Genomic DNA, 17,310 nt, shown 5'->3' with positions numbered 1-17,310 from the left:
TCTTTTGTTGTGTGCCACCTTCCTCTGCAAAGATAAAAATATCACTTTTTAGAGAGGGTGTCTTTCTGCTGGGTAGGACATACAGATGGTCACATATACAATTGCAATTCCAGTGAATAAATGAAAATATTACTTACACTATCTACTTGACCAAGGTCCTGCCACTTCTTTTTGCACTGGCCTCCAGACCTCAGGGTGGTCACTATTGCACAGTAATCTTCTGCAAGTTAGTTCCAGAGTTTCTTCATTTCTTTTGGGGAAACATTTATGTGCCTCTGCTGGTGACCAGCTCATGCCATCTGGTCTGAATTACAGTAACTAGTGCCTCCACTTCATCCTGTGAGAAATTCTTCGTCCTTGAGCTGTGTTGCATATTGCAGCTCCGATTTTTCGACTGAGAATTAAAGTTCTCACATACAACTGGCACTTTAAAAATGGTCCAATGCAGACCGGGAGGTGTACCGGGCATGTGTGCCCATAGCAGTCACGTAAAAAATTTCATTTTTTCCCCGTGCATGCGCAGAATGGGGAGCATCATTTTTTCAGCGCAGACATAAGGCTCCATCCCCCAAAGCTAAAGGACGGGCTGCGTGGCACCAATTTCAAAAATTAGAATAGGGAAATGTAAAAATTATTTTTGTGGAGTAGTCAGGGCCAAAACAAACGGGCGTAACTCTTGTAATACGCCAAAAAACGGCATTGGGGAAAATTGAGCCCTAACAGAGGAAAATAAACCTCAAGATTTCAAAGCTGAAAGATCGATTAAGAATTCAACTCTACTCAGTACGGTGCTGCCATCTTCTGGCTCCTACAAAGTTGCCACATTGAGGCCAAATATTTGCAGCTTTTCTGGCAGACTCTTGACATAAGGCATGTAGAATGGCTGAGAATTAGGCCAGAATTTAAGTTTGGTGCTGGCTTCCTTCACCAGTTTCTACAGAGCCTTGCTTGGGGTGGAACCTATATCTTCCCTAAACAAGGTCATCCTTGGCCAGTGCAGTGAACACGCAGGTCCGGATTTTCTTTGGCCCTAGTCTGCAAGAACAGCAGCATGGCAGTTTTCTTTCCATGACTAACCCAATAAAAGGCACAATTGCAGCAAGAAACTCTGGGAGTGAATTTTTGTGCGGATTCGCCCACTTGTACAGCAGAAGAGTTGTGGAAACTCTGGGGAAATGGCATAAATGGCATTTATGTTGTTTTTCTGGGGTTTCTGTGGCTAGAGGGAGAAATCCTGTGTGTGTGTGTGTGCCTGGCTACTGAGGGAGTGAGGATTATAGCAAATTAAAATATCTGCTACCAGGTAGGAAATTATACTCACAATTTTTTTATTCCGAACATCTGGCAAGGTTAGGTCTTTATGTTTTATATTTGAAATATTTCCCCGTTCAATAATGTTTCCTTTAAGCACATAAATTATCTGAGTGTTCATTATCTCTATGAACAGCAGAGCACTTGTTAAATAGTACTTTTGTAATGTTCCAGACAGCAGCGAATGTTAAATAATACAATTACTATCAGGTTGAATTACAGGTCCACTTACTGGACAGAGTGCTCTGTTTTTATGTGTTTCATTGAACTGTAAATGTACATATATACAACCATGCTGCTTTATAAATACTGACCCCTGGCAAAATAATTTTCTTTCTCCAATGTCTGAATTCTCTCTTTTGCTTCCATCACACCAATTGCAGCATCTTGCTTGACTTGAGCTAGCTGAATCTGTAACTTCTTCACAATTCGCTTGTGCTTCTGTTTCTTGATTAAAATTAAAATTCAAAGTCACATTATAGAGTAAATAATCTGACTCTCCAATCCAAGCTTCCTACAATTAATTATTTTGAAGTGACAGTTTTTCCGTAGGCAAACACATCAATTATTTTGTGTACAACATGTTCCGACAAATAGCAATGAGATGAATGATGAATTAATCTGTTTTTGGTGGTGTTGGTTGATAAAGTGTTCGCCAAGATGCCGAGATTTTTAATGTCCAATTGAACAGGCAGACAATACCTAGGTAAACATAGAAACATAGAAAATAGGTGCAGGAGTAGGCCATTCGGCCCTTCGAGCCTGCACTGCCATTCAATAAGATCATGGCTGATCGTTCCTTCAGTACCCCTTTCCTGCTTTCTCTCCATACCCCTTGATCCCCTTAGCCGTAAGGGCCATATCTAACTCCCTCTTGAATATATCCAATGAACTGGCACCAACAACTCTCTGTGGCAGGGAATTCCATAGGTTAACAACTCTCTGAGTGAAGAAGTTTCTCCTCATCTCAGTCCTAAATGGCCTACCCCTTATCCTAAGACTATGTCCCCTGGTTCTGGACTTCCCCAATATCGGGAACATTCTTCCCGCATCTAACCTGTCCAGTCCCGTCAGAATCTTATACACTTCTACGAGATCCCCTCTCATCCTTCTAAACTCCGGTGAATAAAGGCCCAGTTGATCCAGTCTCTCCTCATATGACAGTCCAGCCATCCATGGAATTAGTCTGGTGAACCTTCGCTGCACTCCCTCAATAACAAGAACGTCCTTCCTCAGATTAGGAGACCAAAACTGAACACAATATTCCAGGTGAGGCCTCACTAAGGCCCTGTACAACTGCAGTAAGATCGCCCTGCTCCTATACTCATTTTAGCTAAAAAATGGCATCTCCAACAATACGGTACTCTCTCAGTACTACCTGGAAGTTTATGCACTCAAGTCCTGGAGGATAATTTTAAGCTAATGCAACCGGTAAGAATTTGATCGATCAGATCTGCCATTCATTTTACTTGGCGCCCTATCTTACTTTCCGTTGAAGTCAATGAACAGTAAGATTGGTGTGTAAAACGGGCGGCGATCTGATCGTGGGTCAGTTTTTCACCGGGTGGATTTGATTAAACCCTACTGCAGTGGGTGTTGAATCCACATTTCTGAGTCATGACCACCAACTCAGCTGGAAAGCTGTTAAGTGCATTTTATTCTTATTCTCCTTACAGTTTTCAACATACTTGCAAATATTAGAAAGAATGTTAAGCCACTCAAATCTACTAGAAAGCACAAGGGAAATCATTGTTCAAAGCTTAACACCATCACGCCAAAGAAAAAGAGAATCACTGTGAAATAATTTCCCACTGCATAAAGTACGCACTGCCTAAATTCTTTCGTGCCCCAAATCAGGCGCAATTCCGGCAGCGTGCAGCAATGGTGCACCAAAATGAAGAGGCCCAAACTAAATTACTACCATTCAGCTTCTCAGTGCCATCATAACACCTGCACAGTTAGGATGGTGGCAGGCGGGAGTGTCAGGATCGCGTTACATCAAGTTACATTGAATCTACAGCACAGAAACAAGCCATTTAGCCCAACTGGTCTACGCCAGCATTTACACTCCACATAAGCCTCCTCCCATCCTTCTTCATCTAATCCTAGCAGCACATCCTTCTATTCCTTTCTCCCTATTGTGCTTATCTAGCTTCCCCTTAAATGCATCTATGCCAGTCGTCTCAACTACTCCTTGTGGAAGCGAGTTCCATATTGTTACCACTCTTTGGGTAAAGAACTTCCTTCTGAATTCCCAATTGGATTTATTAGTCAATAGCTGACCGAGGTGAATCTGGGGGGGCCGATGTCTGGAGTGAGGTCCCGGCCCACTCACGGCTGCAGCCTCTCTCAACAAGTGATTTTATCTTGATGGGGTTTGTTAAGCCCGCCCAGCGAGGTTCCCGGCCAATTAAAAGGAAGTGGGTCATTTGATGACATGTCATCAGCCAGTTTCCTTAAAGGGATCATGGCCACATTCATTTTGACAGTTGTGCTGTCAGTGTTCTACAGCACTGAGATGCTATAAACACTGCACAAAGGTGCACGGCTGCACCCAGCCTCTCTCACGACTCCCTCCATATGCTTATGGGGGGGTTTCACAACATGCAGGGAGGTTCTCTACCCTTCCAATGGGCAGAAGAGACCCCCCAGGAGACCAATGCAGCCTGGTTTTACATTGCACAGGAGGGAAAAGCAGGGACGTCATCAGGAGAACCTGGTTGCAGTGGCGCAAACCTTTCAATGATCTCAGTGGATAAGATAACATAAGATCACGAAACGTTACTGCAAAGCCACATTGAACCTCATCCTACTGTGCCACTCATCACGTCTCCATTACTCTGCCTTCCTGACCCTACTCGTACACATCCTTACTCATACCAACTTACCGAGTACCTCCGCCCATCCCTCTCTCTCGATCTACATTATCTGTTTCTGCTAATATGGTGTCAAACATAAATATCTTTATTTTCAACATTTTGCCTTCTTGGACAGATTTGTGTACACCTTTGGAAGTGGCTTCCTGAGTTGTAGTGAATGGTGAGACATAATGGTGATGAGTATGAAAGGAATGGCTTGGACGTTGCAGGGATGCTTTATGGTGCTGGTGTGGGGTGATGCCAACCTGGCGCCAGGGTGTACAGCATCAAGTGAAGTAAATCTGGTCATGGTGAGGCCATCCCTGGCCTCCCGGGCTGCAATGTGGTCAAGTACTGATGCTGTCTGTTCTGTACAGCATCAGGTGATTGCAGAGAAGGTTGGTGTTGTTGTTGGTGCTGCTGGTGTGCCTGGTAATGCTGGTGTGGTGGGATTCTGAGGATCAAGGTGAGATATTTTCCACCAATGCTGATGGAATAGATGGCAGGTGAGGTTGAGATGACTGAAGCAATCTGTCAATGGTGAGAGAAGTTATTCCAAGGACGTGACAGTGGATAGAGGTTTATTCCAAACATTTTCAAACTACATTTTCAGTATGTGTCTCCCAAATACTGAAGGCTCCAGCTTCTAAGATTGGAAAGCAAACAGCTGTGAAATGGTAGCTTTTGTACCACATTTGCAGCTGTTAACTATTCAGGAGAATGAATACGCATTGAACACTCAACCTACTTACTTGACATGAACCCCCGACAGCTGTGAACCTGGTCAAAAAGCTGGAAAAATGATAAGTAGAGGGTAAAATTGTCTTTAATTGGCTTTTAACTAACTCTTAATGATTTAAATTGCCTCCCCTGCTACTTGGTGATGGGTCTGTTAAGCGCTGACAGGCCCAACCCCTGGGAGACTAGCGTGGAGGCGTGTTGACAGCGGGCTCCTGACCCACTGTCAATCATTTCTATTTTGCCGCCTGATCCACCTCTGATCCCGCCCTCTCAGCGCCAGTAACATTTTCTCCACTTCTACTCTATCAAACCCTTTCATTATTTCAAAGGTGACCCCGAAGCCTCATCATTTCTAGTGAAAAGAGCCCAGCCTGTGTAGTCTGTCCTGATAGTTATAACCTCTCACTTCTGGTATCATCCTTATGAATTTCTTTTGCACCTTCTCTAATATCTCTATATCCTTTTTATAATATAGGGACCAGTACTCCAGGTGTGGTTTAACTCAGCATTAAGTATGTTCCGTGTTTCGAAATCACAGATCATGAAGAAGCAGAAGATATTTTAGGAATGAGAAAGAAAGACTTGCATTTATATAGTACCTTTCACGACCACCGGACGTCTCAAAGTGCTTTAAGCCAATGAAGTATTTTTGGAGTGTAGTCATCGTTGTGATGTGGGAAACGCGGCAGCCAACTTGCGCACAGCAAATTCCCACAAACAGCAATGTGAAAATGACCAGATAATCTGTTTTTGTTATGTTGATTGAGAGATAAATATTGGTCAGGACACCAGGGATAACCCCCCTGCTCTTCTTCGAAATAGTACCATGGGATCTTTTACGTCTATCTGAGAGTTTAACGTCTCATCCGAAAATCGGCACCTCCAACTGTACAGCACTCCCTCAGCTCTGCACTGGAGTGTCAGCCTAGATTTATGTGCTTAAGTCCCTAGAATGGGACTTGAACCTACAACCTTCTGACTCAAGTGTGCTACCAACTGAGCCACAGACACTGAGATGCAACTGTATGGTCTGAAAAACCTGCCTTTCTTGATTGAGCTCAAAAATTATTCACACTGAATTTTCTCCAAAATTTCAGAATTATTCCCATCTATGGAAACCATTTATGTGACAGCTATTGACACTACAGCAAGAAGTAGGTCCTTCAGAAGAGCCAAGTTAAGCAACAATAAGTGGAGATATAAGGCATAAGAGCATAGCAAGAGCATATCAGATCAACCCCAAGATGTATTGCTGTCTTGTGGCACACTTCAAACTTCATAGTATCTTCACTATGAAGTGGCAGACAACAGAGTCTGATAATTAAATCACAAAATAATATACTTACTAATTGTACCAATTGTCCTTGAACAAAATTATTTTCGGCTTCTAACCTCTGGATGTACTACAACAGAGAAAAGAAAAGCAGGTTTATAAAACATAATCCCCTCAGAGAAAGACATCCTGGAAATTATACTGTGAAATATTATCTTATGAACACTTATTTGTATCAAATTACTCGTCCAGGAGTTTAATGGAGACCGTAACCCATTTACTTTAGACAATTTAACACCTTTCTTAAAACAGCAGCCGAAGGAAGTTGATGTGAATGTGTTATTTGTTTACTAACATCACACTGCATAACTTCCAGGCTTATATGTTTAGTGGAAATCCAGGTCATCTCTTCACTTTAAATACTGTAATAGAATTATTACATGTTTAACTCCAATGGTTGATAACTTTACTTTTTAATACATATATCAGATTATTTTTGTGCATGAATTTCCAGAAGCTGAAATAATGTAAACTTTATTTCAGTGGGGATTGGGTCTAATGTTAGCATTACTGATAGTCTCAGGGATTTGAGGATACAGTTGCCATAGTTTCTTTCCCATATATTCTTTCCCCTCCCTGCATTCTCCCAATGCTAAAATCAAGACCTGTCACACTGTTTTCTGCTATAATTCGTTCTCTCTCAGGACCACAAAATTGGGGAACTTCTTATACCCGTCCTGCTGCAACCTACTGGCTTTGCAAACTCAAGCTTGGTGTCATCTAATCACCACTTTTTAATTAATAAGGGTAATTGTTGTGAGGGCCCGCACTGCTAGCAGGCCCTCACCTATTGCCAGTGCTCCGGAGAATTCTGGGCAGTGCACCTGAGATTTTCAGATAACCGCTGGCCCCACTGACGGTGTCATCGCCGAGAGCGTGCAGAAATCAAGCGCAGGCAGCGGAAAGAGCGTGCGGCAAACAAGTCCCACCCACCCCTTCCCTCAACAACTATCTGTCCCACCTGTGACAGGGAGTGTAGTTCTCGTATTGGACTGTTCAGCCACCTAAGGACTCATTTTTAGAGCGGAAGCAAGTCTTCCTCAATTCCGAGGGACTGCCTATGATGATGACTGACAGTGCAGAGCCTCATAAAAAGTATCCTATATTGCACATTGGTGTTGTCCTGCATGATGCATCCTGGTCTTTCACCTTGGTTTCTCGATTTAATAAAATGCAAAAAATGTCCACGGTAATCTTAGGTGTCATACATGAAATTAGAAAATGAACTAGTACAAAGAACAAAGTACTGGAGGAGGTCTTTGTATTTCATATAAGTTGATTGAAGCTTTGCTATTCCCTTTAAGTCTGAATATTTGGACTCTAAGCACCTTGGGACGTGTTACTATTTAGAGTCTAGGGACAATTTTCATATGCGGTGAACATTGTTAGGACAGTGGGCAGAGCAATCGCACTGCCTGCCTGATGGCACTAGTGAGATGACTGAACCATTCTCATGGTCGGGCCTCATTTGAATTTGATCAGCGAGTTGCCAACACTCAACAAGCACCAACAGTCAACGCTCTGATTGGGGGCTGGGAAATCCGATGGCTCCTCTGTGGAGCCGAGCTGGAAGTCAAACCTTAAATGAGGAGGGAGAGATAATCCAGGGAGAGACCACTGAGCATAAATGATCACTCTGGCACAACAATAATCAATGACATCGAGGTTTCTGTGGCATTTTCGGAGCAGCCTGCAAGCAGAACACTGGTTGGCCGTTCTCAGTCCAGTACCATTGAGCAGAGCAATAGCAATGCAAGCTCCGCCCATTGGTACCTGAAAATTGCATTAAGTTCCGACAACTGGCTTAGGACCCAGATTTAAATATTTTAATATAGCTCCTGCCTGTAACTAGATTTGACTCGATCAGTCAAACAAAAGCAGCTGAATCTTTAATACTCGGACCAGATTTTAAGAAAGCGAGATTAACACAGATGGTAGAAGCCACGTACCAGACTGATTGAGCGGTGCTACTCAAGAACAGTGACATTAAAGATAAATGAAATGCCTTCAAAGCCATCCTTATGCAAAAAAGCATGTGTGTAGAGTTAAAAGGATATATGGTGAAACAAAGACAAATTGGTTAATAGATCATGTTCAAAGACTTAAGCAGAAATATTTTTATCGGCTTAAAGAAAATACTCTTCAGAGAACAGAGATACGTAACTATTTCAGCGAAAGGCAATAAAAACTGCTTTCAGAGCAACCACAAGGACATTGAAGAAAAATATAGTGGATAGCTGTGGTAGTAATAGTAAGGTCTATTTTTAACCATGTTAGGATTCAGAGAAATCCATTAAGTACTGCATTGGGCCGCTGAAAGTCTCCTGAGGGCAGACTTGGGTGGATTCCCAGGATTTGGAAGGAGTTTTAAATGGCGACTTGACTTCAGTCTTCACTACAGAAGATGATACTAAGTTACCAAGAATACATTGTAGGGTTGATGTTAAAGTTGAAACTGTCCTGGTAGATGCAGATATAGTCCTGACTAGAATAAGGTATCTCAAAACAGATCAGGCTGCTGGGCCCGATGACATTCAACAAAAGGTGCTTAAAACATGGGGTCCGTAGTTTATTAGCCTCTTCCTCATATATTTAAAAGCTCGCTTGGGTCTGGGATTGTACCCATGGACTAGAGAGAGCTAGGTAAGAACTGGGAAATGATAGGCCTATTTGCTTAACTTCAATTAAAGGCAAGCTACAAGAAGGGATCATTAGAGATACAGGGCATGATTTTAGCTCCCTCGCCTGGCGGAAGCCATTAAAATGGAGGGGGGACTAACATGCCCCTATCTGGTCAACTGCAATTTTAAATTGTCTTCTTTAAATAAACAGATCTGGCTTCGATGACATCATAAGAACATAAGAACATAAGAAATAGGAACAGGAGTAGACCATACGGCCCCTCAAGCCTGCTCCACCATTCAATAAGATCATGGCTGATCTGATCATGGACTCAGCTCCACTTCCCTGCCCGCTCCCCATAATACCTTATCCCCTTATTGTTTAAGAAACTGTCTATTTCTGTCTTAAATTTATTCAATGTCCCAGCTTCCACAGTTCTCTGAGGCAGCGAATTCCACAGATTTACAGCCCTCTGAGAGAAGAAATTTCTCCTCATCTCAGTTTTAAATGGGCAGCCCTTTATTCTAAGATTGTGCCCTCTAGTTCTTGTCTCCCCCATCAGTGGCAACATCCTCTCTGCATCCACCTTGTCAAGCCCCCTCATAAACTTATACATTTCGATAAGATCCGTTTCACGAGTAGCTCTGCGGGTGGGACCCCCGTGAGCGAGTGCGGGCGGGACCTATAGGCCAGCAGGAGGTGCGATAGGCGGCATTGTAGGGAGGATCCTTGTATCCTGAGCATACCTTGCTTAATGATTTGGACCGCACATTCTGCCTGGCCATTGGAGGCTGGCTTGAAAGGGGCAGTCCTGAAGTGGTTGATGCCATTGCCCGACATAAACTCTCGGAATTCGTAGCTTATGAAACATGCGCCATTATCAATAACCAGGATGTCCGGCAAGCCATGGGTTGCAAAGATCGCACGTAGGCTTTCCACAGTGGTGGATGACGTGCATGAATTCAGAATGATGCACTCGATCCATTTCGAGTACGCATCTATCACAATAAGGAACATCTTTCCCATGAACTGGCCCGCGTAGTCAACATGAATGCGTTACCATGGCCTGGTGGGCCAGGGCCACGGGCTGAGCAGGGCCTCCCTGGGGGCATTACCCAGCTGGGCACACGTCGTGCACCTGCGAACACAGTGTTCCAGGTCTGAATCAATTCCAGGCCACCAAACGTGTGACCGGGCAATGGCCTTCATCAGCACAATGTCTGGGTGCTCGCTGTGGAATTCGCTGATGAATGCCTCCCTGCCCTTCTGGGGCATGACTACCCAGCTGCCCCATAGTAGGCAGTCGGCTTGGATGGAGAGCTCGTCTGACCTCCTCAGGGCATGCTCCGTGTGCAGGCGTCCAATCCCCAGTAAGGACACATTTCTTAATCAGGGATAGGAGGGGATCTCTGTTTGTCCAGATTTTTATCTGGCGGGCTGTGATGGGAGAGCCTGCGCTGTCAAAGGCATCGACAGCCATGACCATCTCGGCGCTTTGCTCCGCTGCCCCCTTGGTGGTGGCCAGTGGAAGCCTGCTGAGCGCGTCAGCGCAATTTTCAGTGCTAGGCCGGTGCCGGATGGAGTAGTCATAAGCAGCCAGCGTGAGAGCCCATCGCTGTCTGCGAGCAGATGCGTTGGCATTGATAGTCTTGCTATCTGACAACAGGGATGTTAATGGCTTGGTGGTCCGTCTCTAATTCAAACTTCCTACCAAAGAGGTACTGATGCATTTTTTTTACACCATAGACACTTGCAAGCACTTTCTTCTCGACCATCCCATATCCCCGTTCTGCTTGAGAGAGCGACCTGGAGGCATAAGCCACAGGTTGTAGTTGACCCTCAGCATTATCCTACTGCAACACGCACCCAACCTTTTAGGACGATGCATCACATGTCAGACCAATTTTTTTTACAGGGGTCATACAGGGTCAACAATTTGTTTGAACAAAGTAGGTTTCGCGCCCGATCAGAAGCCCGTTCCTGACAGTCCCCCAAAACCAATCGCAACCCTTATGCAGGAGCACATGTAGCGGCTCCAACAACGTGCTCAAGTTCGGCAGAAAGTTTCCGAAATAGTTCAATAGTCCCAGGAATGAACGCAACTCCGATGTGTTGCAGGGCTCATCGAAGCGCCACTGTTTTGGATTCGGTGGGCCGAATCCCATCTGCAGCAACCCTCCTGCCCAGAAACTCAACCTCAGGGGCTAAGAATACACATTTAGACTTCTTGAGTTGCAGGCCTACCCGGTCCAGTCGGCGTAGCACCACCTCCGGGTTGTGGAGGTGTTCCTCGGTTTCTCGACCCATGATGAGGATGTCGTCCTGGAATACGATTGTTCCAGGAATGGATTTAAGCAGGCTTTCCATGTTTCTTTGAAAAATCGCGGCTGCTGATCGAATGCCAAATGGGCACCTGTTAAAAATGAACAGTCCCTTGTGCGTGTTGATGGTGGTTTAGATTCGTCGGCCAATTCCTGGGTCATATCGGCTGAAATGAGGTCCAACTTGGTGAACAGCTTGCTGCCTGCCAGCGTGGTGAAGAGGTCCTCTGCTCTCGGGAGCGGGTATTGATCTTGCAGGGACACCCGATTGATGGTGGCCTTGTAGTCGCCACAGATCCTGACAGAGGATTAGGGTTAGGGTTATAGGACGGGAACGATGGGGCTCGCCCAGTCGCTGAATTTAACAGGCAAGATGATGCCCTCTCTCAACAGCCGGTCCAATTCGCTCTCGATCTTTTCCCGCATCACATACGGCACTGCTCGGGCTTTGTGGTGCACTGGCCTGGTGCCCGGGGTGATGTGTATCACTACTTTAGTGCCTTTGAAAGTCCCGACGCCAGGTTGAAATAGTGAATCGAATTGTTGTTGGACTTGTGAGCACGAACTTCGCTCCATAGATGACATTGCGTGAACATCCCTCCATGTCCAGTTCATCTCGGCTAGCCAGCTCCTCCCCAACAGTGCGAGACCATTGCCTGGGACAATCCAGAGCGGCAGCCGATTCACTACCCCATTGTGTGTGACAGCCAACATTGCAATGCCTAGCACCGGAATGATTTCTTTAGTGTAAGTCCTTAATTGTGTTGCAATACGTGCTAATTTGGGTCTACTGGCTTTAAGAACATATAAGAACATAAGAATTAGGAACAAGAGTAGGCCCTCTAGCCCCTCGAGCCTGCTCCGCCATTCAAAAAGATCATGGCTGATCTGGCCGTGGACTCAGCTCCACTTACCCGCCCTCTCCCCATAACCCTTAATTCCCTTATTGGTTAAAATCTATCGATCTGTGATTTGAATACATTCAATGAGCTTGTCTCAACTGCTCCCTTGGGCAGAGAGTTCCACAGATTCACAACCCTCTGGGAGAAGAAATTCCTTCTCAACTCGGTTTTAAATTGGCTCCCCCATATTTTGAGGCTGTGCCCCCTAGTTCTAGTCTCCTCGACCAGTGGAAACAATCTCTCTGCCTCTATCTTGTCTATTCCTTTTATTATTTTAAATGTTTCTGTAAGATCACCCCTCATCCTTCTGAACTCCAAAGAGTAAAGACCCAGTCTACTCAATCTATCATCATAAGGTAATCCCCTCATCTCCGGAATCAGCCTCGTGAATCGTCTCTGTACCCTCTCCAAGGCTAGTATATCCTTCCTTAAGTAAGGTGACCAAACTGCACGCAGTACTCCAGGTGCGGCCTCACCAATACCCTGTACAGTTGCAGAAGGACCTCCCTGCTTTTGTACTCCATCCCTCTCGCAATGAAGGCCAACATTCCATTCGCCTTCCTGATTACCTGCTGAACCTGCAAACTAACTTTTTGGGATTCATGCACAAGGACCCCCAGGTCCCTCTGCACTGCAGCATGTTGTAATTTCTCCCCATTCAAATAATATTCCCTTTTACTGTTTTTTTCCCCAAGGTGGATGACCTCACATTTTCCGACATTGTATTCCATCTGCTAAACCTTAGCCCATTCGCTTAACCTATCTAAATCTCTTTGCAGCCTCTCTGTGTCCTCTGCACAACCTGCTTTCCCACTAATCTTTGTGTCATCTGCAAATTTTGTTACACTACACTCTGTCCCCTCTTCTAGGTCATCTATGTATATTGTAAACAGTTGTGGTCCCAGCACCGATCCCTGTGGCACACCACTAACCACCGATTTCCAACCTGAAAAGGACCCATTTATCCCAACTCTCTGCTTTCTATTAGCCAGCCAATTCTCGATCCATGCTAATACATTTCCACTGACTCCACGTACCTTTATCTTCTGCAGTAACCTTTTATGTGGCACCTTATCGAATGCCTTTTGGAAATCTAAATACACCACATCCATCGGTACACCTCGATCCACCATGCTCGTTATATCCTCAAAGAATTCCAGTAAATTAGTTAAACATGATTTCCCCTTCATGAATCCATGTTGCGTCTGCTTGATTGCACTATTCCTATTTAGATGTCCCGCTATTTCTTCCTTAATGATAGTTTCAAGCATTTTCCCCACTATAGATGTTAAACTAACCGGCCTATAGTTACCTGCCTTTTGTCTGCCCCCTTTTTTAAACAGAGGCGTTACATTAGCCGCTTTCCAATCTGCTGGTACCTCCCCAGAGTCCAGAGAATTTTGGTAGATTATAACGAATGCATCTGCTACAACTTCCACCATTTCTTTTAATACCCTGGAATGCATTTCATCAGGACCAGGGGACTTGTCTACCTTGAGTCCCATTAGCCTGTCCAGCACTACCTCCCTAGTGATAGTGATTGTCTCAAGATCCTCCCTTCCCACATTCCCGTAACCAGCAATTTTTGGCATGGTTTTTGTGTCTTCCACTGTGAAGACCGAAGCAAAATAATTGTTTAAGGTCTCAGCCATTTCCACATTTCCCATTATTAAATCCCCCTTCTCATCTTCTAAGGGACCAACATTTACTTTCGTCACTCTCTTCCATTTTATATATCGGTAAAAGTGGCCATAGCTTCTCAAATTGCTGAACGACCATGAGTGACTGGCTGGCCCCAGTGTCCAACTCCATGCGTACTGGGATACCTTTTAATAAAACCCTCACCATCATTGGTGACGTTTTGGTGTATGAACTGTGAATATTCGCCACATGGACCCGCTGAACCTCAGCGTCCATCGATTTGCCCCAAAAGTCATCCTACCTCAAAGAACCCTCTTCTGGTCCATCCATCTCATATATTAGTCTGGTTGCAGGCTTCCTGCACATTCGAGCTAAGTGGCCACTGAGATTTCAGTTCCAGCAGACAAACTGTTGAAATCTGCAAGATCTAGCTGAGTGTTTTCCCCCACACCTCCAGCATGAGTTAAAGTTTCCATTGTTGGGAACAAAGGGACTAAGGCCAGGCATTCCGTGCTGACTGTCCCTTTGACTGCTCTTAAGTACCCTATTGGTGGGTGTCAATGGCTCCATCCCGGGCTGCATTGTCCACTGTGATGGCGTGAATGTCTGTTCAGCCTGCCATTGTCTCTGTTGAAGTCCTACTCTGGGGTCTATTCTGCCTGGAGGGAGTCGGACCGCCCCTGCCTGCCTGGGGGCTCTGAGTCTCATTGATAATGTTGACGCCCTGATCCATCGCCGCGTTAGAGGCAGAATTGTGCGCGGATATTATTTTCGTCTCTTCCTCCACCGCCATGAAAGTTTGAGCTATCAATGCCGCCGCTTCCAAGGTCAAATCCTTGTTCTCAATTAATTTGCGGAAAATTCCCCGCATGACCGATGCCCTTGATAAAGAAGTCGCTTAGCATCTCCCCCTGCAGGCGTCTGTGAACTTACAGAGGCTGGCCAAACGCCGAATGTCCGCTACGAAGTCCGGGATGCTCTGTCCTTCACGACGTCAGTGCGTGTAGAATCTGTGTCGAGCCATGTGTCTGCTACTCGCCAGTTTGAGGTGCTCCCCGATCAATTTGCTAAGTTCTTCAAAGGTTTTGTCCGCCGGCTTTTCGGGTGCTAGTAAGTCCTTCATGAGCGCGTAAGTCTTTGGTTCGCAGTTGGTCAAAAGATGAGCCCTTCGCTTGTCGGCCACTGCATCCCCCAGCCATTCTTTCATAACGAAGCTTTGCTGAAGCCTCTCGACAAAACCGTCCCAGTCTTCCCCAACACAGTACCGTTCCTCTGTGTTACCGGAGGCCATTCTCGTGGGTCATGAATTCCCGTTTCTCCTCGCCAATGTAAAGTCGTAACTCTACAATATGAAACCACACGAGGCACATTCTGGGGACAATGTGACCTTAACTCTTTATTTTCAGGACTCCAAAGACGATGACCAGGCGTGGGGCCTCCCTTTTTATACCTGTGTGATCAGGTAAGGAGTGTCTCCCACAAGTTCACTCCTTGTGGTCAAGATGTGCATCTGGGTTGAGTGTGTACAGTCATACAGTGGTGTTAGATTGTGATTACATACATGACAAACTGGAGTAACTCTCAGCTGGCCAAACTTGACTAACTGGCCATAAGAACATAAGAACATAAGAAATAGGAGCAGGAGTGGGCCATACAGCCCCTCGAGTCTGCTCTGCCATTTAATACAATCATGGCTGATCCGATCATAGACTCAGGTCCACTTCCCTGCCCGCATCCCATAGCCCGTTATTCCCTTATCAGTTAAGAAACTATCTATCTCTGTCTTAAATCCATTCAATGTCCCAGCTTCCACAGCACTCTGAGGCACCGAATTTCACAGATTTATAACCCACTGAGAGAAGAAATTTCTCCTCATTTCAATTTTAAATAGGCGGCCCCTTATTCTAAGATTATGCCCCCTAGTTCTAGTCTCCCATATCAGTGGAAACATCCTCTCTGCATCCACCTTTCAAGCCCCCTCATAATCTTATACGTTTCAATAAGATCACCTCTTATTCTTCTGAATTCCAATGAGTAGAGGCCCAACCTACTCACCCTTTCCTCATAAGTCAACCCCCTCATCTCTGGAATCAACATAGTGAACTATGTCTGAACTGCTTCCAAAGCAAATATATCCTTTCGTAAATATGGAAACCAAAACTGTACGCAGTATTCCAGGTGTGGCCTCACCAATACCCTGTGTAGCTGTAGCAAGACTGCCCTGCTTTTATACTCCATCTCCTTTGCAATAAAGGCCAAGATTCCATTGGCCTTCCTGATCACTTGTTGTACCTGCATACTAACCTTTTGTGTTTCATGCACAAGTACCCCTAGGTCCCGCTGTACTGCGGCACTTTGCAATTTTTCTCCCTTTATATAATATCTTGCTCTTTGATTTTTTTTCTGTCAAAGTGCATAATCTCACACTTTCCAACATTATACTCCATCTGCCAAATTTTTGCCCACTCACTTAGCCTGTCTCTGTCCTTTTGCAGATTTGTTGTGTCCTCCTCACACATTGCTTTTCCTCGCATATTTGTATTGTAGCAAACTTGGCTACGTTACACTCGGTCCCTTCTTCCAAGTCATTAATATAGATTGTAAATAGTTGGGGTCCCAGCATTGATCCCTGCGGCATCCCCCTAATTACTAATTGCCAACCCAAGAATGAACCATTTATCCTGACTCTCTGTTTTCTGTTAGTTAGCCAATCCTCTAGCCATGCTAATAAATTACCCCCAACCCCATGAACATTTATCTTGTGCAGTAACCTTTTATGTGGCACCTTGTCAAATGCCTTCTGGAAGTCCAAATACACCACATCCACTGGTTCCTCTTTATCCACCCTGTTCGTTGCATCCTCAAAGAATTCCAGCAAATTTGTCAAACATGACTTCCCTTTCATAAATCCATGCTGACTCTGCCTGACTAAATTATGTTTTTCCAAATGTCCTGCTACTGCTTCTTTAATAATAGACACCAACATTTTCCCAACCACAGATATTAGGCTAACTGGCCTATGGTTTCCTGCTTTTTGTCTGCCTCCTTTTTTAAATAGGAGCATTACATTTGTGGTTTTCCAATCTGTTGGGACCTCCCCAGAATCCAGGGAATGTTGGTAAATTATAACCAATTACTATCGCTACTGCTACTTCTCTTAAGACCCTAGGATGCAAGCCATAAGGTCCAGGGGATTTATCCGCCTTAGTCCTATTATCTTGCTAAGTACCACCTCCTTCGTGATTGTGATTGTGTTAAGTTCCTCCCTCCCATAGCCCCTTGACTATGCACTGTTGGGATATTGTTTGTGTCCTCTACAGTAAAGACTGATACAAAATATTTGTTCAGAGTTTCTGCCATCTCCATGTTCCCCATTACTAATTCCCCAGTCTTGTCCTCTAAGGGACCAACATTTACTTTAGCCACTCTTTTCCTTTTTATATACCTACAGAAACACTTGCTATCTGTTTTTATATTTCGTGCTAGTTTACTTTCATAGTCTATCTTCCCTTTCTTAATCATTTTTTAGTCATTCTTTGCTGGCTTTTAAAAGCTTCCCAATCTTCTGTCCTCCCACTAGT

General features: G+C 44.8%; 1 protein-coding gene across 1 annotated transcript in view; it reads right to left on the bottom strand.

Annotated features, from left to right (window-relative positions):
• LOC139227240 (coiled-coil domain-containing protein 192-like) overlaps window positions 1-17,310 on the bottom strand; it is a 104,995-nt gene that overhangs the window by 20,665 nt on the left and 67,020 nt on the right. Inside the window, exons 5-6 of the mRNA XM_070858266.1 lie at window positions 6,257-6,313; window positions 1,626-1,758 (exon numbers count right to left, since the gene is read on the bottom strand). Coding sequence (XP_070714367.1) covers window positions 1,626-1,758; window positions 6,257-6,313 — 190 coding nt within the window. The remainder of the gene's footprint in view (window positions 1-1,625; window positions 1,759-6,256; window positions 6,314-17,310) is intronic.

This window comes from Pristiophorus japonicus, chromosome 1 (assembly GCF_044704955.1).
Source record: "Pristiophorus japonicus isolate sPriJap1 chromosome 1, sPriJap1.hap1, whole genome shotgun sequence".
NCBI classification, from domain to species: Eukaryota; Metazoa; Chordata; class Chondrichthyes; family Pristiophoridae; genus Pristiophorus; species Pristiophorus japonicus.
This window is presented reverse-complemented; position numbering and strand designations above follow the sequence as displayed.